Source organism: Melozone crissalis, unplaced genomic scaffold, assembly GCF_028551555.1.
Source record: "Melozone crissalis strain CALT ecotype California unplaced genomic scaffold, PUWL_Pcris_2 ptg000016l_1, whole genome shotgun sequence".
NCBI classification, from domain to species: Eukaryota; Metazoa; Chordata; class Aves; order Passeriformes; family Passerellidae; genus Melozone; species Melozone crissalis.
Window position 1 is genome coordinate 22,801,368 of NW_026535794.1, and position 25,673 is coordinate 22,827,040.

At 37.3% G+C, this 25,673-nt stretch overlaps 1 protein-coding gene across 1 annotated transcript in view; it reads left to right on the plus strand.

Annotated features, from left to right (window-relative positions):
* ZNF804B (zinc finger protein 804B) overlaps window positions 1–21,055 on the plus strand; it is a 219,768-nt gene extending 198,713 nt beyond the window's left edge. Inside the window, exons 3-4 of the mRNA XM_054274234.1 lie at window positions 12,710–12,840; window positions 15,392–21,055. Of these exons, the coding sequence (XP_054130209.1) occupies window positions 12,710–12,840; window positions 15,392–19,064 (3,804 nt within the window). The 3' untranslated portion in view covers window positions 19,065–21,055. The remainder of the gene's footprint in view (window positions 1–12,709; window positions 12,841–15,391) is intronic.
* The last annotated feature ends 4,618 nt before the right edge of the window (window positions 21,056–25,673 follow it).

Here is a 25,673-nt window from a genome sequence, read left to right on the forward strand (position 1 = left end):
AGCTAGCAAGAGCGGGGCAAGACTGACTGCAGGTGTAAATTTCATTTCCTGCGCCAGCTTCAGAGCACTGGCAAATATTACATAATGCTGTGTGTAGGCCACATATTTTGCACAGTTGGTTGGGGTTTTTTGTGATAAATCAGTAGATCTGGAATACATGGTGTCATTTTAAGGTCAGGATCTACAGCGTCTACAAACAGTGAGGTGAGAGAGGCAAAGCGCAGACAGGTGCTATGACTGGCTTTGGTGACCGTGCGCCCACAGGTACCTCAACTCATATTTCTGGAATGACTTTTAGAATAAGATATTATTCAACCAGATTAAGGAACCTGTTCCACAGGATATGCCACGTCTCTGCATATCTCACCTGAGGCAGCCCTGTGCCATGATCAGCTTTTTGGAAATACAGCAATTAGCTGTCACAGCAAAATGTTAAATGTTCACAGAAAAATTACATTTCTCTTGGCTTCTGCATAACTTCTGAACTTGCTGATAACTTTCCCTCACCTGAAAAAATGATAATACTTTTAATCCCATTGGCATACACAAAGTGTGTCTGGCACTATAAACATCTGTCTAGAATTTGTATCTATTCTAGTTCTGTTCCCTTTTAAACACCTGTACTTTCCAAGCAGTAATTAATATGGAAGAATGTAGCTGCACAATTGATTCTTGTGGAGCTTTAAGTGATACTTATCAGCTAGGTTTGTGTTCAAGGAACCTTGTACATCTTTAAGGGGCATTCCTAGCAGAAACAAATATTTTAAAGCAAAATAGAAACATGTCTATGGATCACCACGACAGCAGCAAAAAGGGTGAGATTAGACATTTATCATCCTTACTTAGTTAAATGCATTAATTAAGATATGTTAATATGTCTCTAAGGAAAAAATAAAGGAGGTAACCCAGACATTATCATTTCACATTTTTTACAATTTTATAATAATTTGGTTTTATCAAAAATAATTTAAAAGGTGAGGGCTCTTTAAGCATCTTCTCAGATTAAATTTCAAGAGAAAGATTAGAGAAATGTAGGTGACATGCATGTTAATACAAAACAAATGTACTAATGCAGGTGATGGGACAGTAAAAAAAATATATTTCTTGAAAATAAACCAAAGCAAAACCAAACCAAATCAAAATACCTAAACTCTAATTTTTCAGGAAATGTTTTTAGAGTAGAATAATTACTCAGGAATGTGATAAGCTCAAACTGTATTTCATACAAAAAGTTTGCACCATTTATTTTCAAACAATTTGAAATGGTTCATAAAGATTGACATACTTTGCTTCAGCAATGTTACTTTAGAACAATACATTTCAAAAGTTCTTGTAAGGAATGTAATAATACTTTCATAATATTAATTATAACATAACCACATCTTTTGTTTGTCATTCTTGAGATACAGAGAGTTTGAAAACTGCAGCTTTGAGACATTATTTTGCATTGTTGTTTAGATGCATTAATATCTAGACACTTGATAATTTCATTTTTCATATGATTTTTCCAAATTTTATCCCCCCACTAAGACTAAAAAGTAAAGAAATTCCAGATAACAAAGTTTTCTGCATAGCAGAAAATCTAGTCTTTTAACAAGTGCGTAAGTATACAGGAATTGACAGACACCCCCTGGAACTCTGTGACATACTTTATGCTCATAGTTAGCATTTCTTGGCTTCTTTTCAGCTCTTAGCATGTTGATGGATTCCAAGTACTGCTTCCTTCAAAAGAGACACCTAAATATTTGTGTTGAAAAGTGAAATTCCATTGATGTGTGTTTACACTTTCCATTTAGGATCTGCGCTATCCAGCATGGTACTAAATCATTTTTGGCAGAATTAAAACAGAGTATGGCTTGTGTTCTGAACCTGCCCTGGATCTCCTGTCTTAGCCCAGATTGTGTGAATACCAAACCATAATTAACTGAGAAACTATAGGGTAAAGTAATACTACGTCTGGGGGTAAACCAATGCAGTTTATCAAGGAACATAATGTCCCCAGGCAAGTGGTCACAGCAGCAAGCCTGAGAGTTCCAGAAGTGTTTGGACAGTGCTCTCAGGCACACGGTGTGAGCCCTGTGCAAGGCCAGCAGCTGGCCAATCATCCAGCTAAGAATATTCTGTGCTTCTGTGATAGTTACCAATATTTGCATTTTATTTACAAATATTTACCAAAATATTGCCTAAAAGGTACAATGTAATTGTCACCTTTCAAAAGGAATCCAGAATATTCATATTAGTCCCATCTTTACTTCAAAGCAACATTAATTCTCATCGGCTCACAATCGACCATCTTTTCTGAGTTCTGTGCTACTTTTATATAATTTGATTCTTCCACCAAACATTCAACTCATTGACATAATCTTGGCTCTCAAGAACTCATGTCAGATTCTGATTTCCTTCCCATTTTGGAATTTAGCACACCATAATGTCAATTGTCTTGGTTAAAAAAAAATGGGGAAAAAAAATCAGATTCTGGCTTTCAGTTTGAAAATATTAAGAAATTGGAACAGTACACATGTCAAACACCAAGTCATAGCTTAACACATCTAAACATGGAGTGCATCAGAAGTATACAGCAATTGTTATAGAAATTTTGTCATATTCAGGGAAATGAACAGGTTTTTTTCTTATATAATTCTTTTTATTGTTGCAGAAGGTCTCTCTAAAAGCTAAACCTACAATATGTGTAAAAATGATCAAGTTTTTTTCAGAAATTAAAATTATAACATTCAATCCAGCTGTCCTACTTCTCCTTTTCCCAGAATAGTTCCCAGTATTGTTTTAACTCACCTAGTCTAAAGAATATGAAATCACTATCACCATATTGTATCTGAATTGGTGCATATTTTAAGATGCTTCTTTTTCATTTCAGTACATATACTCACAGTATTTCTCTTTTTTTGAAAGAAACAATTATAATCCAAGGGTGTAGAAAAGTATGGCTTACTGGGAAAAAAAAACATGGTGCAAAAAAAAAGAGCAACTTCGAATTTCACAGGAATGAAAATTGGATGGGAGGGAGTAGTAAAGCTTGCTTAAAAAGTTCTTAGTGTCAAGTGATAGGAAAGAATTTGAAAAGCAACATAATATTTCAGAAACAGTGAGTAAGAGTTCATCTTTTGACTTTGACTTTTTGACTTCATCTTTAAGCATGCTCATGTCTACATGAAAAACTAGATGTGTTTATAGCACCATTTGATGTAAGAGTAAACAGACATTATCTGGAGCATGGCTAAGAGGATAACATTAAATTTTACCTCCCATAACTCCAGAACTCCATATGAGTGGGTAAGAGAAGTAGTACTGGATTGCTCTTATAAAAGTACATCATGTTCATTCCTACTCTCTTTTCAGGGAGAGGTTTCTAGAATACTGTTAAAAATTTTAAATTATGGCATCACAATTGAAGTGGGTCAAGTTTCAGCTCAGTGACATGTAGCACACCATTAAGTTCAAGGGGACAAAATACAAATCACAAACTGCAAATAAATATTTTAAGCACATGATAATAAAAACGGAGCTAGATAGGACCAAAATATCTTTGCCTTGATAAATTGGAAAATTAGTGCATTCACTCTTCATGGTTTGGTCAACTCTTTCAATGACATACTGAATTTGCTTAAGAAGCACCTACTTGCTCTTGTCATTTCAGAAGGAAATTCTCTTTAACTGGGAAGAGAGATGGATAAGCCAAGTAGATGGAAGAAAGGAGACTAACATCAAAGGAGAGAACACACAATAATAATGTGAGGCAAAATTTGTAAAATCACTAAATAAACATAAAATATAATGAAAACAATCTTTTTTAATATCAGTACAATGTACTGGGATGTGTTCTCAGAAGACTGCCTCTGATAACCAAAGGCTAAAGCAGGCTCTTGAATTATTATCCCTGAAAAACAACCAACCCCCCCCACCCCGTCTCAAAAAAACCCCCAACATATGTTCATGTTTTTCTGCAAATTAACCAGAAACTAGAACATAAACTGCTACTCCAATCCCATGCATGAAGAAATTAATATTAACAGATCTTCTATCTGAATGTGCTTCCTCTGTGGGCCTCTGTTATGACAAGAATATCACAAATATACTTCATCAATATTATGGGTCTCTAAAAATAATAACGTATGCATTAAACCTGATCTTTAATCTATATCTTATTTTTAATCTATAATCTTTAATCTATATGTCTATATTAGCATTGTGATTATCAACACAGACATGTGGGAAATAAAAAAAGAGAATTGTATATAGCAAATGCAAATAAAATACTTGCATATATCTGTATAAATAACTAACTGTAACATAAACTTATTTTAGGAACTTAGTTTCATAAAGGTGAATGAGCTTGGAAAATGGGCTGGGAGGAGAAAAATCAAACAGAAGGATGTGAGAGGGAACAAAGAAATTTCAAAGAGCACTTGGCAGATGGTTTAAGAACCCAAATCCCAGAACAGAAAGAGACCAAATAGGTTATAAACAGCTGATCTCATTTAGAGGGAAAGTCAATTCTCCCTGTCTTAAATTTATAATAAAGGAGAGAAAGGAAAAATGGATGGTAAATACTATAAATCACAAGTTTAGAAATTGGAAAAGAAGTGGTGGAGGAAGTAAAAAGGGCAAAAGAAAATCTGTAGTCATCAGAGATGAGGGCAAGAAAGTTTCTGGAAATGTATTGAGAACATAAAGTATCTTCTGGTCCAAATTGAAATTATTTACTTGTTCACAGTGATATAAAAAAAAAAAAAAGACTATTCAAAACAGATTTCTGTTCTATGCTTGGAACAATGCCAGATGACTTAGCTACATCCATGATGTTTAGGATGGTTGTGAGGTACCACTCTATCAATATTTAAGAAGGACCTTAAAAAAACATGTTCTAGAAATAAATATTTTTGTCTCAGCTGGTTCAGGCCATAAACTCCTCTAATATTTAATGTTTATTTTTAATGAGTCTCAGAGCATGAGAAGAAAAAGCATCAAGCTAGATGATGCCATGATAGAATTTAAAAAGAATAAATAGGAAAATCTGTCATTTTGACATTAGTACCAGGGAGAATACTGGAATGACTGATACAGATCTCTGTAATATATTGAAGAATTTTAATGTAATTAATTTAATTTATTATGGATTAAATAAAATGGGTTTGTCAAAGTGACTTTGATTAATTTATTTATCTGGATGTCCCCTATCTTGTGTTAATGAAAAGATTTGATTGGATGATTACAAAATTCCTTTGTGGTCTTTTCTGATTGAGCAAACTGCAAGGAAATCTCATGTATTAAAGCTCCTTTACTTGGAGCAGACATTTTTTGTTATAGAATTGCTGCTAGATTCCTGGTTACCTTTAACCATCCTACTCCAGAAAAGCTCAGTCTACTTTGAGCAAATACAAGAGAAATAATATTTTGGTTTAGACTGATTTAAAAAAAAAAAAAAAGAAGAAAAAAAAATGAAAGCCTCAAATTCTATTTTTTTTATAGCTAGCTATTATATCCTATTAAAAACCAATTTTTTACTTCCTTCACATATTTGATGAGGCTTCTGCTTTAAATCCCTCCAGTATCCTTCACACACATTTGCCCAGTTTGTAACTTTTCATCTAAAGTTCAGTGCCTGGTGACTGTAAGCGAGATTACATTTATCTCAAGGACATATTGAAATATGTTTTTTAGTGATGGACTTGAAGTTCTCTTGCAGGGCACTTCAAAGTCATCCTGGAGTGGTTGAGTCAACTTTCCTCTGTGTAAAGTTGACTCAGCTGTATCATAGTTACCAGGAATCAACCTATTATACAGCTAAATCAAAATTACGTTTAATTCTGGTGAATTAAATTTTTTTTCAATGCGTGTTCAAAGAATTAGTGATGATTCTGTAAATTATTGCAATTAGTGACACCTGTAAATGCTGGTTCAGTCTCCTCTCTGTTCCTTCCAAAATTCACGTCAACTCTCTATGCCTTCATTTATTTATTTGTAAAATGATATCATGGTAAGGATGAAATTTTGTAAGTAATCTGAGTTCTGTCTATGAAAAGTGTTATTTAAAATCCATGTATGGACATTTCTACTGTCATTTTTGTTGCTCTGAAAACATTCTGACTGCATTGAAGAAAGTTTGAGGCCAGGTTTTGAACTCACCTGAGAGTTCTGGGATAATTTAGACTCTCTTTTCATTAAAGTGTAAGTGATTTTGTATTCTGCCTGCTACAATTAAACTAAAGGAAAAAAAGTGGTGAGACAGGCTTTAAAAACATGGAAAGTCATAAATAATTTTAAAATAAGACTACAATGAGTACTGAAATTTTTTTAAAGGCACTAGTCTTGCACTGGATCTGTAATGCCAGTTTCTTCATTGTTAGCTGCTTAAAGGAGAAGGAAAAAGAAATAAAATATATAAGGTGATGGTTTTGATCTAAGAAGGGTCCAAACACCCTGACCAGTGAGGTAATATTGAACTCGAAGGGAAGATACAGACCCTGCCCCAAGTTTTTTATCATTGTAATGTGTAGATTTTTCTGGATAAATTGCTCTGCATTCCAAAGGGACTCTAAATACATCTAATCCAAGCACACAGTGTGCAGCCAGCTTGGTGGAGCCCATGACAATGTTTGCTGGAGCTGATAGAAACATGAGTGGGCAACAGCTCAGGCTTCCACAGGAGCGAGCTGCTGGCACACAGTGCATGTTCTGTCCCCTTCCCTGTGGGAACAGCCTCCAAATGCATCTGTTTCAACTTCATCTGGGGATTCTTATGAGAAATACAATTGGATCTTTGAAAATGGAAAGCATCCACAAATGGGTGCTTTCATCCAGCAGTGGATGAAATCAGTTTAATTAGCAGGAATATTTTCAGGTCTGGTTAAACAGTAAGAGTTTCTCTGAAGACATGAAAAACAAGCCCTCCAAAGGGCCATCTGTAATTATCCTTCAGGTTAGATCTGTGATCAGCATCTCATTCACTGATAGATGGATTCTCCAGGACATGTCTGAGGACTGAATTTTCCTCCCTCCTGCTATCATCTCATTCCCTAATCCAATCAGACAAGGATATTTTCTTTTTTGTCTTCTCATTCACTTCCACTACCAATATTAAATCTGTTACAGCTGGCTATAATAGAACATACTCTAACAAATAATTACTTGCACACACTTCAAAGAGATCTGTAGCTATTTATGGGTAAAACAAATGAAAATTTATCAGCCAGTTTTTGAGCTTCATCTCTTATTGTTAATTCCTGTATATAATAGCTTTTCCAATTTATTTTTAGGATTTTACTTACCATAGTAAAGGCAAATTCCTTCATTGCTCTTTCCCCACTTTCACTTAGCAAGCTAACACTGTAAGCTTTACATATGGAGTTTAATTATGCTCTCTAGTGACTCTCATTCTCATTTGATGGTTTGCAGTGTGAAAGAATTTTACAAATAATGCATTTGGTTCCAATGTTAGGGTTACAGGCAAGAGAATAATTACTGAAATTAACATTCCTTTCTTCTTCCATTAACCCTTCTATGGTGAATTTGGTTAGAACCTAATTAAGGAGCCTTTTTGCTGAGTGGGAATAAATCTTTAAAGCAAATCAGGCCCTCAAACACAATAGTTCAAGGACTTCAGTTCAAAGAAGGCTCTCTAAATATAACAGAAGACATATGCCTAATATGGTACATACATTTCTACCTGGGGCTGGAATGCATAATGAGTAGTTTGGAGGGTGCATTGTGAATGATATTCCAGAACAAAAACATTCTAAATGTAATGGGGAAAATAATTTCATTTATAATGAATTGACATTTTCTAGCTTAATACATAGAAAATTACTTTTTTCTCAGATACCTTCTATTCCCATCCATGCAGTTACACTACTTGAAGAAGAAGAGGATTTGCAGCTCAGGATAGTTGCAGCAACAGTTCTTCTTCCCAGAATCTGGAGCAGTTAACATTGAGAACCCCTGTAAAACCTATGTAACGGCACAGCCCATGGCAGAATACTTCGGGGAAGCTATGCTGTCTCCAGTACCATACTCCTATGGTCCTCAAATTGAGACACTTGCCAGTTAAGAATAAGCAAAACAGTTGTTGAGTAGCTCAAATTCCTCCTCATTTGTTGTTACCCATTCAACACTCTTGTTTGCTTTCTTTTTTTGGCAGTATGTTTCCTTTAACCTTTATTTTCTGGCTGAAATTCCTGCTCTCTCTATTATTCTTTTCATCTTTTGCCAAGATCAGTTCCAGCTGCACCTTGGCCTTCCTGACAGGTCCTTACACAGCTGAGCAGCATTGCTATACCCTTCCCAGGACACCTGTCCCTGTTTTCACTGCCTTTCCATTTCCTTCTTGCCCCTCATTTTGACCAGCAGGTCTTGATTCAGCCATGCCATTCTCCTTTCCTCTTACACCAAAGGATTGGTGTAACTTCCCCATAGATCTGCCAGCTTGGTTCTGCTCCCTTGTCCCAGAGGGCATTTTCTCAGGTGGCCCTATTGACTAAACCCTTGATTCCTCTCACCACATTGCAGGGATGGCAATTTGCTCCTGACTTCCTAGCAGAGCAGTGGGATCCAGCTCCTCTGGCTTGCTGCCCGTGCTGTGTGCAGTGGTGTAAAGGCACCTCAGCTGGGAGGTCAGCTGTGGCTCCTTCATAAAGGAACACCCTGAAGAAATTAGGATAGACACCTTTAATAACCTCTGTACACAATGAAAGGAAAGAGGTTCTTTTCCATTTCACTTTATCCCTCTTGATTTAGACAGCTGCTTTAAAAACAGGTGATTAGGTCCCTAAAGTGTTTATTTCTTTCCAGTGGTTACAAAGAAAGGCATCTGAAGTTGATCAGAAGAATAGCAATCCAGGTAAACATTTACCTGCACAGGGAAGAATGAAAAATCAGGATCATAACTCTGGATAGAAAGTAAACTCAGTATTGCAAATGCAGCCAGCAGTGAGTGTTCAGGTGGTCATAGGTCAATGCAAAGCAAGTACTGGCCCAAATAAAGTGACAATTTAAAAAAGAACAAAACACAACCCCCCAAACATTAAGAATTGGAAGAAATTGCTAAATTACAGGTATTTGACTACTGTTATTTTCTGTCTAGCAAAAGTAGGTAGTGAAGATGCCATTAACTCATTTAAATCTCCTGGTGATTCATACCAGAGTTCCAGGAAGAAAAGCACAGATTCAGCCATTTTTGGCTGAGTCTTAGTCAGAACAGTCAATGGGACTCCCAGAAGTTCTACAAGTAAATCTTTCCATGACAATGAACATTATTTTGTAGTCGTCTAATACTCTCTGTGGGTGCTTATAAAAAAAGGGATGGTTTACTTTTAAATATGGAAATGTCCACCAACAGGTGTACAAAAATCTGAGAAAGATTAGAAAATTAGTCTAAAAAGAAATATAACTGCATGACAACTATATTTGTAGCAGTTGAAGGACAGAACACAAGAAAGCTATTAAATAAATCCTATTTTATTATATGTGCCTGTATTTGCATGCCCATTTAAGTACCTAATTATATGAAAAATGCAACTGCTGTGTAAAGAAATGTTAATTTTCAAGCACACCTACTGAGCTTAGGGTTGTCATTCAGATATCTGATCAATTGCTTGCTCTTGTACCCCACCTGCAAAAAATATCTGTGTGCTTGTCAGAAGGCTGGCACAGGCTATTAGTGAAGAAAACCAGGGCTTTGCAGGTTCAGCAGGCAGTCCCATGATCTATTCAACACAGCTGACAAATTTCATTATGACTCCTAAGCAGAGCTCTGGCAGTGCAGCTTTGTTTTGCTTTGCTGAGGGGATGTGCAGGGAGAGCCCTCTCTCTCCTCAGACTGTAGAGCTTTGGATTTCTTGGATTTCAGCTCCTGTTGATGACTTCTCTGCTATGCTTACCTACATTTCTTTTTCTTTTCTCTACTTCTCTGACACATGCTGCATGCCATTAGAGAGCAAAAATTACTGCTTGAACTCCTATTCTTAGTGTTGGTCCATTTGCTTTTTTGATTATCATCCTGACTGTCAAAGGAACGAAACAACATTGCTTTGCAGCACTGCTCTCCATAGCTCTCAGTTTCACGCTGCTCTTTGTTTCCTTGACAGGTAGAAACTGTTTCTGTTTTTCCTCATGAATGCTTTAAGTGTGATGCTGAACAGCTCACAGTGACAGCTAAAACATTGCAAGCTGCCCTAAAGGGCATTTCTCAAATGTGTTTCTTTGCCCTTTCTTCACAATGGACATGTTAATAAGGCTCAAGACTACCTATGTTTTTCTCTGGAGAATAGGATCTTTACAGCTTAAATATCTCTACACTCATGTAAATATTACCTAGGTGACAGAACACTTGGATTTGTTCTGGGAAGTTTCTTTGGTTTATTTTTTAGCTTTGGCTTTAATATATTATTTGAAAAGCTTTTTTTTTTGAACCAAAAGTAACATTGTCTTACATATTCATCCATTTGACTGTAAATTGCAGACAATGAGGTTGAGGGAATGGAGTGCTATGTGACTGGCCTGGCAAGGGACAAATGAACAGTGAGAGAGGGCACATAAAGGGATAGGTAAGAGCTAAACATACAGGGAGCAATGCTTTCTTTTCAAGAAGGTGTAGCCTAAGAGCTTTAAAGAGGGCTTTGCAGCTGTCTTATTTTAGAGTCTAGTTCCATGAAGTACTGCATGTTGGGGCTGATAGAAACTTTGCAGAGAAACATACAGATTTGACAGACTGTAGATAGTTCTGATGGAATGGTTAAGCTTTCATCAGGCACTAGGCAGCACAATGATTACAATGATTCTGCTGGTTGGTGGTGCACCAGTTCCTCGAGCAACTCCCTGGCTTTCTCATCCCCATCCAACAGAATGTCTGTGCAAAACCATCAGGACAGCCCAGTTCTCCCTGTCTCCAGGTCAGTGCTCAAAGGCACTTGTCTTGGGCTCCAAAAGGCTGAGAGAAAACAAAAAACTTTTGCTCTTAGTCTCCCAGCACTTATTTTTTCTCTCGCAGATGTTATCTGACTTTTTAAAAAATACCATACTTGAAGGACAGCTGATGTGGCAGTGGTGAGAGATGCTCACTACAGCTTTCCAGCACTCTTCACAGAAAGAAATTACAGACCTTGTGTGGCCTGTTTCCACCAAGTGTATTTCCATGCCTCTCTACATTATGTCTTTGCCACTAACTGGATTATTTCATCTTACCTGGACAAAAAGAACCTGTCAAATCTTTAGATGGTGGTTTTCACCTACTTGCTTTGTCATAGTCTATTGGCAAAAGCTAAACCTCTCTCCAGAAAGCAGTTCTCTCATGCATTTATAATTTTCTTGACCTCTACAGTTTGAGGACCCTTTGCCTCCAGCCCTGTTTTCTCAGAAGCAGGTGCATTTTGGCCAGTGTACAGCTCTGTGCTGTGGCTAGACTGCTCCCCATACCTGAGCTGCAGAAAGCAGTATTTGCTTTTACCATGCTTGGTCAGCCTTCAATTTATCCTACTGATACATATTGGCCTTACAATAGTGAAACAACAGCAAGAGATGGTGGCAGTGATTTGGATGTTGATCTTTAGGTGCTGGTGGACAGTCAAGTAGGCATAGATGCTGAAAGATGAGCAGTAGTTTAAAAATGACTGAGATGTCAGAACCTTTCTTCAAATGTACTTTCTGCATTTGAAAATTTGATAATTTAGCATGGCATGGTGTTGATACAGTAGTTCTAAACTACACAGATGAGTGTAGGCACCTCTGGACCAAGGGGCGAATGAATGCAGCAGTTTAATTTCAGCCCTGGTCCTCAAAGCTTCCAGTTTGGGCATCTGACTGAATACACCAGAGCTCCTTCCCTGCTTGCAAACATTTTTTCCCCAAACACTGGGGAAGTGGGGAAGGGGGAAGGCATTCCTGCCATGGAGTATGGAAGCATGGATCTGAACTGGGGAGTTGTAAGGTTAGATGTGACTTGCTGGCTCCTAGAGAGCCCAGTGAGCTCAGAGACAACTGTTTCTGCAGAGGATGCTGTTGACACTTTCTAGTTTACATCTTCTCCTTTCATTTTCCTTCTGTTATCAATAGTGCAAAATCAGGCAATAAAAAATATAATAAAGGCAAAGAATTTTTTCTCTCTCCAGCAGCAATTACCTGATTTATAGATGTATGAGGTGAATAAAAAATTGTGAAAATAACTATAAAAGAGTTTCTTGATCAAATATTCCAGACAGTGGTTCTCTCATTTGAGGAAATAATACAGCCTTTAAAAGATACAAAACCAACAGATAAGCCCCCACACACCTGCGCATACATGTCCAAGTAGAGAACTATAAAATATATTACACATAGGAGCTCAGAGTTATTCCAGTATATGCCTGTGGATTACATTTCAACAGGATGAATTAAATAGGAACATGTTGACCTCATTAAATGGATTCTAGTTTTGTGTCTGTATTTGTACACAACAGAACACTTTTGTATTCATCAGAAACCAAAAAAGCTGTCATTCATACATAGGCATCTCTCAGATAAATAGCAGAGGGCAAATTATGCTGTCTTGTTAAGCAAAAATAACATTTTCCATCTCTTCTCACTATTATAGTATTTTAGGTATACTTTTATTCTCCATTTACATACCAACTTCACAATGAAAAGTGAATAAATTGAGTAAGAGGAACTGTATCTGGTGTGTACATCTCTAACCCCTTCTGTTTATATTCTTTTCACACAGAGATTGAAAGATTTAAAACAAAGAGAATTTGCTCGAAATGTGGCTTCAAAGTCATGGAAAGATGAGAAGAAACAGGAAAAAGCACTCAAAAGACTCCACCAGCTTGCAGAGTTACGGAAGCAGTCAGAATGGCAAGTTTTTAAAAATCATATGGGGTTTTAATGTCCTCTTTCCTCCCTTCCAGAAGAAATTATAATATTTTTACTCCTACAGTAAAAAGTAGGAGTACAGAGGTTGTGTGTATTGTAACCTGTTTTCAGCTGTCTTTAACTCCAAATGATCCTGTTCTGCAAACCATACATTGAAATCCTCTGCCTTAATTACATGCTGTTTGAAAGTTTGTAATTTTCTCTCATGTAGACAGTTATTCTCACGCCTTCTAAATGGAGTGCTTTGAAGATGTTTTTATCATATCACCATTTTACCTTACCCAAACTGATGTGAAGAGATTAGTATGACTGTCTTAACATTTGATTGTAAGTTAATGGGAGAGGATAAACCCTTTGTGAATAATTTTTACTACTTTTAAGGTACTGGGAGTATTCTTCAGTTTCTCTGTAGGATAATTTGAATGAAAAACAAGTAATTAACTGAATTAAGTTGGTCTAATACTGTTAGCACTATTGATTAACATCAAGATAGAGGACAAAGATCACAGTAGTAAACCTTTAAATTTGAGAAATCTTTGTTTAATGACAAGAAATGTCTCAGTAGAATAGATTGCCATCAGACCAATTGTTTATATTAATCTACGACCACAATGAGTTAATCAGATAAATAAACTGGCATTGTTTTAAATTCATCTGAAGACTAATGTACCCTGGAAATAACAGCATTCAGAGTTTATTACAAACTCATTTTGGCCTATGTAATTGCTTTTGAGCAATCTGCTGAAATATAACAGTTTAGCGCTAATATATCCCTTTTAAGATTACGACTCCATTTTCATACAAATCTGCTGAAACAAATGTAACTGCCTGTGGGAAGCTTCCTTTATGCCCACACACTTGAAGATGTAGCCTCAGATAGAACAATAATATCAGTGATAACAGGAAAGCCAGAACGCATCTGGGAGGGAAAGAGCAGGTTTGCTTTTAGGAAGAGCCAGGAGTCCATAATATTTTGCACAGAGTGTGGAGGGGAAGAGCTTGCTATTCCTCCGTGTGATCACTAATAGGCTCAGGGGAGGCTGAGTGCCGGGATTTTGGCAGAGGGGCAGCACTCCCAATTGCTCAGGAAAGACAGAATGTCAGCCTTTGTGAGCAGAAGTCTCACACATGCAATTGTTACCATCCCTGGGTACTGTCCCTCAGGCTCCAACACAGTTCCTTACAATGAGCTAATTCAATTTGACAACAAAATTATTGTTAATCTTGAACACAGAAAATTTTTATTTTTTTATTCCAAGAAGATTTTGAAAAGGATTTCTTTATGTTTCTTTATGCCTTCTCCAAGAGAAAATTATTCCTCATGTAAATAGGGGTTAATTTGTATCTCCTGATGGTGAATTTCTGGCATTTCTGGCAAAGGCAAATATATTCTCTGAAATGCACACATATTCTCACATTATGAGTTGACCCTGCTCCAGGGAGTCTTTCTGTCTTTCCCATTGTTGAAGATCAATGTATTTTTATAGCATTTATAAAGCATGACTGCAATTATAGATAGCTTAAAGGCAGATCTGACAGTTTTAATTTATTTACATTTAATAAAAATATTTTATATTTTTTTATCAAACTCTTAATGTAATCTGGCTCTAATTTTTTTCTTGTTAGTATACTGTGGGACCACACTGACAGCAAATGTAGATAATTAGTCTAATGAAATGTGTGTTTAAAATATATCTTAGAAAAACACTTTTATGGTTGCCATATATATCACATCTTTAATGGAAAATGGCTACAGTCATTTCAGTATCAGTTAAATATGTGTTTCAAGAAATCAGTGGTTTGCCTTTTTTGTTAAGGGCCTAGAATAGGTAACTTTTTTCTTTAATTACAAGAATACGAAATAATATTTAAAATCTGAGATATTTTGAAAATAGGAATAATGTAATTAATGGAAGTAAGAAACAGAAAATGTATCAAAGTAAGTCAAATCATGGTTGATTTGAGAGACCAGGGAAGCTGTGACTTTCTTCACCCCCAAGGGTGACAGTTTTAGTATTAATTTCTCCAAATATTTTGCAGTCATTTATTGTGGAATAAAATAAGAATCTACTCTTTAAAAAGTTAAACACATTCTTCCCATAGCAAGCAGAATGTTTCTCTTTCTCTTCTAGAGTTTGATTTTGCAGATGCTCCAAGTGGAAGCCTCTCTTTTTGAACACAGCACAATTTCCTTTGCAGAGGCCTTTCAGAAAAGCAAGACTTACCACAGATTAGGTTCTCCTAAATATAAATTCGGAGTAAAACCAATATTTGTTCTGCTTGTACATTGGCATAACTGAAAAAGAAAATTCATGTGCTGACATTAAACATTTAATTGTCTCTATGCAGAGATCGTCTTGCCCATACAAAATTCCAAACTGATGATAAACTGCGCGTTTGTTGAAACTTAGCTTTACCTTGTAAAAAATTGAGTGACACCCTCCTTCACCAGACAGACACTGTAAAATGCAAGCTCTGTCATAACTTGGTTACTCAATGCAGCTTTCTTTTTTCCTTTATTTTTACCTTAAAGCATCACTGGGAGCGGACCATTGCTTAAAGCCCCCCGATTAGTCCTGGAAAAGCAGCAATCACCAGACGGCATTTTCCTGTACAAGGGCAGCAAGTTTGCAGCAAGTTCTCAAAGAACCACCACAAGCGAAGGACAAGGCTTCTCCAAAAGCATACTAGAGAAACAGCAACTTATAATAAGCAGGCACCACCCCCCAGCTGAAAGACGGCATGCACTTGGAAATCACATCTCACAAAAGTTCCCATGCAGCAACAATACCTCTCAAAGGGCAGGAGTGTCTTTTTCATTCTCTAAAAAGGTCCCTTTGAAGCTTGAGTCCTCTGCATCAGTCTTCAGTGAGAACTGTGAAGAAGGAAATGATTATAGTGAGTCCCCCAACCATAAAAAAAAGCAAACTATTGAGGGCTGTCATTCTGTCACTCTTTTGGAGGAACATCTGAAAGCAAGTTTGGATAAAGAGTCACCTATTGCACAAGACCAAATGGATTTGGATAACAGTGCATCAAGTCATGTAGCTGCAAAACCTAAAATGCTAAAGGAAAATGATAAAAGTAGTGATAGGGAATCAGAAGAAAAATTCAGAGCTAATCCTTCATTTTCTAAAGTCAAAATACCACTTCCAAATTTGAATTTTTCTGCTTCACTGAGAGAAACAGAGCAAGAGAGCAAACTGAATGAATCTGAGCAATTCTTAGAAACTCCCGTCTCATCTTCATGCCAAGCTAGCAATTTTTGTACACAGTTGAGCACCTACAAGCACAGTAATGCCCACCTGCCTACCCAGTTATCTGAGCTCCCTCGACAGCCAGAACCTGAGCTGACCTGTTCAAGCAACATTAATGACAGTCCTGGAGTGATGAAGAGAGAAAGATCTTTGGAGATTACAGAAACCACAGATGGAAGTATGGGAACACTTGAAAAGGAGACCATGGTTAAAGAGGTTAAGCCCCAGGCATTGCCTTTCCTCCATGTGGTGGGCAAAGACGGCACCACTGCTCTGCAGTGGCCCACAGAATTACTTTTGTTTACAAAAACTGAGCCCTGTATTTCATATGGCTGTAATCCATTGTATTTTGACTTCAGACTCTCTTTAAATCACAGGGAGGGTAAACAGCATGAAACAAACAAAGCAAGCTGTAAAGAGCTCTCTAAAAATAAAACTGCAGATGAATATGAACCCTCAGGTTTAATAAAACACAAGCAAATGTCAAATGAACAAGATAATCAGTTGTTGAAACCAAAGAAGATGAAAGGTTCCCTAAATCCAAGAAAGGCCAAGCAAAAAGCTGAGTCAGACATAGGGAAAGAAATGAATGAAAATGGTCAAAAATATATTGCAGATTATTTGAATGAAAATATACCCAAAGTGCCTCCTTACCTTGATATCTCACAAAAGGATTATGTGACAGAAAAAAGTCTTTATACAACATCACTGAGGAGACCTTTAAAGCATCATTTCCATGGCTGTGAAAGAAAAACTGAGAACATTAGAAACAAAAGCATTTCCTTTTCTGCTTTTATGTCTAGTATTAAAAACTCTAACTCTGAAAAATGTAATTTAATTGATCCTGAAGAAAAATATGAGAACCAAAATGACTGCAGATCTCTTCAAGATGTGGTCAGCTGCAGCAGTGACATAAGTGACAGTGGAAAAGACTCTAGTGAAAGTTTCTTTAGTTGTAAATCCAGTTCAAACAGCAAGTATTCAGATAATGAAGGATGTGGAAGTTATACAAGATGCTGGAGATTCTCATCTCCTCAAAAGTCCTTGTCTGGTAGACATTCCAGCTATTCTGACACTTCAGTTAGCAGCACGAGTAGCTACATGAGTCCCACATCAAACAATCACAGAAGAAATAATTTGCTTTGTTGTTGTAAAAGAAAAAACAAGACAGATAAAAGGCACAAACACAGAAAGCACAAGTGTATTTTCACTTCAGATGATACAGATGAGGATTATCTTTGTTGTAGTAGAAGTCACAGAACTAGAAACTGTATTCAGAGTGGCACAATTAAATATCGAAGATGTTCAAGACATAAACTTTTACAAATCAGAAACAGGTCTAAACACAGCAGATGTAGACATCAGCATTTTGGCAAAGTGCTTAGTAGGAGTAGAAGCTGCCACAAATCCAAAAGTGGTTCCACTAGTGATTCAAGAAGCAGTGAAAGATCATCTAGCAGCAGAATATCAAGATGCAGCAGTTCAGGATCTGTCTCAAAAGAGACTGACAACTGTGACAACAAAACAAAAGAGGATTCTGAGAGAAGTTCTAACACTGAACCAGGAAAAGCTGATACTGCACATTCCAACTCTCTGAATGTGAATAGTCAGTCAAAAAACTTTGCCACCCGCTCTTCCAAAAACCTGGCAAAAGACATGTGTGGAAAAAGAAAGTCAATGACAGCCAAGTTACTTTTAGAAAGAGTGCAGTCTAAGAAAACCCAGGAACAAATGCATGATCCAGAGAGATTTTCAATCAGTAGTGGGATAGAATTAAAGGATCACTCACAAAGTCACTTTGCTCTTCAGTTTTCATCATCAGTAGATGACATTGCAATGTTACCTTTGCCAGAGAAAGTGCTAAGCAAAGGTAAAAATGACATGAGACACAATGAGATCAGTTCACTGGAAAACAGTGTGAAGAAAAACAACACTGAAGCATCAGAGATAACAAATGTTACTCTTTCACCTGGAACTGATTATGACCATTGTGTTCTTAAAGACATAATTCAAATTGAAACAGGCTATCAGAGCCCAAGCATAAAAAGGAACACAGCAATAAAGGAACAAACCAGTCTCTTCTTTAGTGAAGTGCAGCCCTTTATACAAAGCTGTGATCCAGTACCAAATGATTTCCCTGGTGCTTTTCCCTCTAATAGATATTCTGTTGCTGATTCAACAGAGACCAAAGAAGAACTACATGATGTAAACATGGACTTGAACCGGGCAGAAGGCAGTTCAGACTCTTTTTGTGACAATGCTATGCAGAAGTATGGTGATACACTACGTGACCTAGAAGTGTACAGCAAATCCACCTCCCCTCCTTTAACACAGCAGCCTATCACATTTACACCAGAAGAAGTCGACAAATACAGGTTGCTGCAGCTGCAAGCCCAGCAGCACATGCAGAAACAACTTCTGGCAAAACACCTGAAAGTTTTGCCTGCCCCAGGACCAGCTGCCTTCTCTGCAACACCAGCAGTTCCTGCCCTGCCTGTTCAGCAGCAGGCCACTGTCACCACCATCCAGCACACGCTGCTGCAGCGCTACGCTGTCTCGGCATCTGTGCACCCCCACGGCGGCCATCTCTCCCTGGCATCCCTCCACCCCCTCTCTCAGGCACATTTTGCCCCCATATCACTTTCCCCTTTAGCACCAGCCCTTATTCCCACCCACCCTGCTTTGCTGACAGGACACCCACTGCACTTGGTGTCTGCCACTCCCCTCCACCCTTCCCCACTGACCTTCCCTGCACTGCCTCACGCTGCATACATCCCAGCCTTATTTACACCCCACCTGAACACAGCCACTCCTTCTGCTGTACACCCAAATCACTTAGTTCATCCCTTATTCCAAGGACAAGAGCCCCATCACTATTCTTGTTCTATCCAGACCCAACAGTTACCTACAGCAAAAGAAGTTTTCAGTGTTTCTAGCTACTTAAACTAGCCCAAATGATTTCATCATGGCTCCAACCCCAAATTAAAATAAAATAAAGCACTCAGCATTCAATCACCTCTGAGGGGAAATCTACTGTTTTGCTGAGAGCACAACAACAAAGATTTTAAAGTCCACAATCTGGCTGACAGCATATGAATGTTGATTTTATTCTCGTATCACTGAGGAAAAGCTGCTTTAAAGCCTTTCGTGGTACTATCACAAGAAGGATGGGTGGCCAGTGTCATTCTACAGGATGCTTTAAAAGAATAGCTTGAAGTGAAGTCTATAGGAAAGGGAAGTCAGTAGAAAAGGGACCACAGCACCCAGACAAAATGGGATCACTATCAACACTGATGAGGGATCTAAAGTAGCACAATTTAAGGCTGAGCAATCTTGGCACACCTCAAAGATTTGATTTTCTGAGTTTGTATATGAAACAGTGCCTGGTTTGGTTAAGGTATTTTGAACTGAGTTAAAAATAAGGTATCTGGGACCAGCAGACCCTGGGGCTGTCGCCTGGCCAAAGTAAACAGGGGAGGCTCAGAGGGAGGGCTCATGAGTGAGCACTAGAAGGTGAGGACCACAACAACACCTTGAAGACACTTTAGTGATTTCATCCCTGCACATGTTGCTTGGACAGTGTAAAGGAACTGCAGTCAGGTCATGGGCACATAACAAAGCATTCCCTTAGCACAGGGAACTCTGCACTGGCAGAGGCAGGCTGCCTCTTTTCTCTCCGAGCCAAGCATCCAAGAAGGCTCACTGAGAAGCCAAGTTTTTGGCACTGCCTGGGCATGACTGTGTCACAGGGCATGTCAGGGTGAGCCACACCAGCCCAGAATTGCCAAGCAGCCAGGGCTGGCTTTGAACCCCAGAGGTAGTTGGCCAAAGGTTCCCACCAAACAGAGCTCTGATGTGTGGAAGAGTCTTTCCCAAAGAATGTGTCAATATTTTTCATCCCTTTCACAAACAACAGAAACAATTGGCTGGTCCTATAAAATCATGCAGATATTCATAATGATGTAGAAGTAAAATTCTGATAAAAAACTGGCTCTACAGGTTGACACTCGGAGAAAAACTTGTTCAAGCACTCAGCATTTAAAAGTTTATTGAATCTAAACAAATATGTCAAGATTCTCGCATGGCTTCCCAAACTCTCAACAAGTAAATTGAAATTACAAATCAACAGGGTTTGAATGCATGTATCCAACCTTCAGAGTAATGTGTGGCTGAAATTGTTGTAATAACTGTGTATCTGGAAATAGGTGAAGGCTACAGCATCTCTTTGAATGCCATAATTTGACATTTTTTATAAAGTTTCTCACTGAACACAGGATATTTAGCATGAAATTAGTTCATAATTATGGTTAGACTGCAAGCATGCTTCCCCAATAAAATTGGACCATGAAAATCCAGCACACAATACCTGTTTGTTGGGATTAAAAACATTTGAAATAATTTCGATTCATTTGCAATAAGTGCACAAATAAGTATCTTTCAGAATCAATATAAAACACATTGAAAAACTCTTGGGAGAATTTTAATCCATTATATTCAGCTACCTGAAGAAGCTGAAAACTGTAATTGCAAATAAGTTGTGTCTTTAAAATATAACAGAACCAATTTTCTTAGTTTTAATCAAAATGCATTGATCCATTGCAAAAAAAATGAAGTTATTTTAATTTCTGTCTTTCTGGAGCTTTTTCAGCATAAGGTGGTAATATGCCAAACTTTTCGAGTTACTTTACAAGTTGTGACTCCTATTTTTGTATTTCCAAGTAGCTTTAAATATTTGGTGGTTTAGCTATTGAAAAAAAAAAAAACAGAAAAAAAATTTATGGAGACTATGCAGAAGCAAAATATTTTGGTGTTGAAAAAGGTTGGTGGCACCAGCACCCTCAAGCATATTTTGGTTTGATTCCCAACTTATTTTTTAGTCCCATTAACAAAATAGATTCATGCCTTCTTGGTGTTACTTATTTGTATGTAAGTAGCATATAAATTATTTTTCTCATTTAAATTGTAGAGTAATTCTTTAATTGAAATTATTGCCTCAGAATTAAGGAAGTCAAAGATTTTATTTGGGAAGAATGTAGAACTAAATGCTTCCAGAGTTTAACAATTCTTCCTTTCAATTTTGGCTGGAAAATTTCCCAAAATAAGGCCCGAATTTACAAATATTTTCTGTACTTCCAATACTTTATTTTCTGAGAATCAAACATATTTCACTTACTCTGATGCAACACCTCTGAAAATTTTTACTTGCTTGGATGGAGATCGCTCACTCAGTGGACCACTTGGACACATTAGTCATAACTCTGTAGAAACATTCTGAATTGGACATGTAAAGCAGCAGGTCAAGCAGTGCCCCAGGAGGGGCTGACTGGGCTGTGTGGCCATCACCTGCAGCCCAGGGATAATTCCAGCACAAAAGGTTCAGCAATTCCAGCCCCACAAGTTTTAAATTTGTGGGCCCAGTTTCATCTCTGTTGAAGTAAACCCAGCTGTTCTCATTGTGTATAAGAGTTCATTTGTACCCTAGGCAGATAACATCAAAAGAAAAATATGGAACTGAAGGAATGATGGGCTAATCTCATCTTTAATGTGTGTACACATATTTTGTATTCCCACTTCTACCAGAAAATGTTAACACTATAGAAATTTCTGTGGCAAGAAACCTGACCAAATCAAACCTAACCATATCCTACCACATAGATCATTTATGGAAAATAGATTTATTTGTTTCCCTCAATGTATGCACCATACAACAGGACTCTAGAATAAATGAAATCCTAGGATTCTCATGCATCATTGCACATATCAACATGGTAGGGCAAATAAATTGACAAGGAAGATTAATTTTAATTCTTGGAACAGTGGGAATTAGAATTTTGAGATGCATTAATGGGGAGAAAAAGAGAGATTAGGAACAGAAAGAGCACAACAGAAAACCAGTAATCACTGATTACCAAACACAGGCAATGTCCAATATGGTTCTTAGTGCACAGAAGGGATTTTCTTGGAGAAATATAATAAAGCTATTGGCACAGCTGAAATTATGTATTTTCTCTAATTGCTGTCATATTTTTTTCATCAGTAATGTACTTTAAATATGTATCATTACAATTGTTAAAAACATTATTGAGCCTGATGTATGGAGCCATGCTACAATTTTGATTTTATTTAAAGACATTTTTAAAAGAGTTATAGTATCCTTATGGCATTGATATATACACACCAAGTTAATAATCTATTTTAGCTTGATTGTATATTCTTGATACATAATCTAAGGAAAGAGGTCACCCACACCTTAAAATTCAAATTAAAAAAATTTCCTAAGTGACACCATGATAAACTTTTTTGTTGTTGTTTGGGATTTTTTTTTTATCTGATGCATTTCTGGAATACATTCAACATGTATATTTATTGTGCAGATTTGCATAAAAATGCCATTCGATCAGATTGATTTTAGAAGTGTCAAGTTTATATTTAAAACTGGATAATACTCTGGCTAGTATAATATGTAAACTAGTAATTTTGTTTTGTATTCTCTGTATAAAGTGTTTTATATTATACAGTAGCTAAGTGAATTGCACTATTGTACATGCAATGGGACTTTTGTTTTAGCTTATTCAAGGAATCCCTGGGAATGTAGTTTAATGCAATAATATTTTTTTTCAATAAAAAGGCTTACTGGTATAAAGAGTGTCAGTCATGTATTTTTAATGTAAAGCATACCAAAAGGCAGCAACCTAATAAAATGCAGAATGATGCAAACATATTCTGTATTTTAATTTCCAGAACTGAAATACATTTAATTCATTACTGTGGCTATAATCCTGAAATTTCATAGAATGTTTCCTAAAGATTTTAGTATGTGTTACAAAAGTGGGTTGTTTAAATGGAACTGAAAATAAACATTCCTTACAAAAATTATCCTATCTATGTGTTTTTTCCAAGGACTTTTAATGAATAAGTATCCTCCTGAGTATTTTTATGCACTGATCAGTTTATTTGTAATTAGACATACAACTCATCTGTCAGGTTCCCCAAATAATTGTATAGCAGGTCCTTTGGTAGAGAATCTAACAGTAGGATCTACAAATGTGTCATTTATTCACTCTTCAATCATTCTTTAAATAAGTATCACTTTATCCCACGTTTTCCCTATAATCCTGTATTTTTCCAGTTTGTTTGCTGCATCCTTTTCCATCTACCTTTCATTTAACTTGTTTTCTGACACAAGGCTTTTGGTTGTGCAGGTACTCAGCTTCAGTGCTCCCAGAACTGCTGTTCTATTTGCAAGGCTACTTGTACCCCTCAGTGGATAGTTTCACAGTTTCAGGTGAGCACAAAGACTGAAGGAAGGTAAAAACCAGTGTCTGCATGTCTGTAGTAGATGAAACTCTGTTTTTTGAGGTGAGATGAGGTGACAGAGGTTGTATTCTGCCCAGCCTATCTGCATAGCTGGAAATACCTTGGCCAATCTCTGGGACCAAACTAATCTACCTTGCAGTGACATTTCATGACTCGGGCATTCTATAAAGTCTTGATACCAATGCAAACCCGCGGTGACAAAATTGGCACTATGTATCTAATTCCATTCAATTGTGTATCTAATTCCATTCAATTGTGGTTGTCCTTCTAGTCATTTTATAATAAAAACAAAATTCATAATTAGACATATAAAGAGTGTGTGTGTCTGAAGGAAATCCCCTGCAAATTAATATCTATGACATTAATGTTAGCTCAAATAGGCTTCCAGTTGAGATCAGATCCCACCTGTTTGTTGCTGAGCAAATCTTTGTATAAGCCGGGAAAAAAACAAAAACAGAAACAAAAACATAAACAAAACCAAATCACCCACCTTGCTTTGACTGAGATATAATATGTGAATAAATGAAATTGTCCACACCTTACTATTCCTGATAAAGTTAACTATAAAGCCAGCAAAATCCTTCCTACACTCTGGTGGGAAGTGTATTATCTTATTATGCAAACTAAGTATCTTAATATGTATTTTATACAGAAATATAAAGAATCACCATGAATGCAGCTCATTACCTTTATCTTTCTAGACAGCAGGCACAATGTGTGCAGGAATAACAGGAATCTGCAAGTCAGTGAACTGCACTGCTGCCGTGCTGAGTTTGGGGCACACTGTTGTGATGTGCTTGAATGTTTCTCTGCCCCAGGGCTAAGGGGAATTAACTCATTAATATTTCAGGTTATGAAAATACTCTCATTCAGGACCACCAGGATGAGCTGTAAGTCCACACATTGCTTGTCTATAGAGCATGTGGTAATGTTAACATTCTTTTTATTATTCTTCAATGAACACATTATTTTCTTTAACAGAAAACACAGAAGATGCCAAACTTCCAATCACAGAAATTATAGACAGAAATAAATCTACAGTTACATTAATGGGCATTTACTTTACACATGTACAGCTTAACAGGGACCAATCTGTTTTGTGAATGTGTTTAAAAGCACTCTTGGCTGAGATGTCAAGCGCTAGATACACAACTGTCTTAAAAGAAGATGCAGCCCAAACTAATTTTTTATGACCTAGCTATGAAACCCTCAAAATAAAGATAAGATTGAAAGGCGTGTTAGACTCCCATCAAAGGTAGTTTGGTGGAAGTAGAGGCAGCAGTTCTGCTGCCTCTACTTAAGTGCCCATCTGAAACTTATATTACACAAAAAATCAATATTTCATTCTTATGAACCAATAAAATTTTTAGACCAAATAAATTTGTCATTTGCAAATCAACAAATTAAATGTATTTATCAATTTTATGTATAAAACTGTTTTGTGTACTCCAAGCTGTGTATGAGTAAAATCAGCACCATTAATAAATAAGTCATCGAGAATGGAATGAGATAATTAGTTTCAGACAGCCATAAAACAATCATTTCTATGTAAAGCAATATGTTCTATACAAAAATGGTTGAATTATAATTCACTTTCATCTTTTTCCAAGTTATTTATGGGCTGTTTTCTGCCAGTCCCAGTGGAAAACCCTATCAAATTTATTGGAAATAGTTATGTGTGTGTGTCTTGGGGACATGGGCATGTCATTTGAAGGTTGTATGGTTGCCTCTAATACAAACTTGTACCCCTGACAGCTGAGAGGTGGAGACAGGAACCTCAGCAAAGCCAGGTGAAGGTCTTGCACCTTGGCTGAGGTAATTCCAAGCACAAGGACAGGCTGGGTGGAGAATGGATCTAGAGCACCTGTGGGGAGGAGGACTCAGGGGTGCTGGTGGGTGAGGCAGGGCATGAACCAGCAGTGTGCACTGCAGCCCAGGAGGCCAAACGTGTCCTGAGCTGCATCCAGAGCAGCCTGGGCAGCAGGGCAGGGAGGGACACTGCCCCTCTGCTCTGCTCTGGAGAGAGAGACACCTCCTGGAACATGGAACACTCGGCCCTGGGGCTCTCAGCAGAAGGACATGGACCTGTTCCAAAAGGCACAGAAATTTGCAGTAAATCAAAGATGGTACAAGCAGGCAATATCATTAATCAATTGCCACATATTTTCACAGGTGAAATACAGCAGTGTTCTTAAAACAGGAGGGTTTTTTCTTTTGTCCCTCATGCTGAGAAAGTGTAAG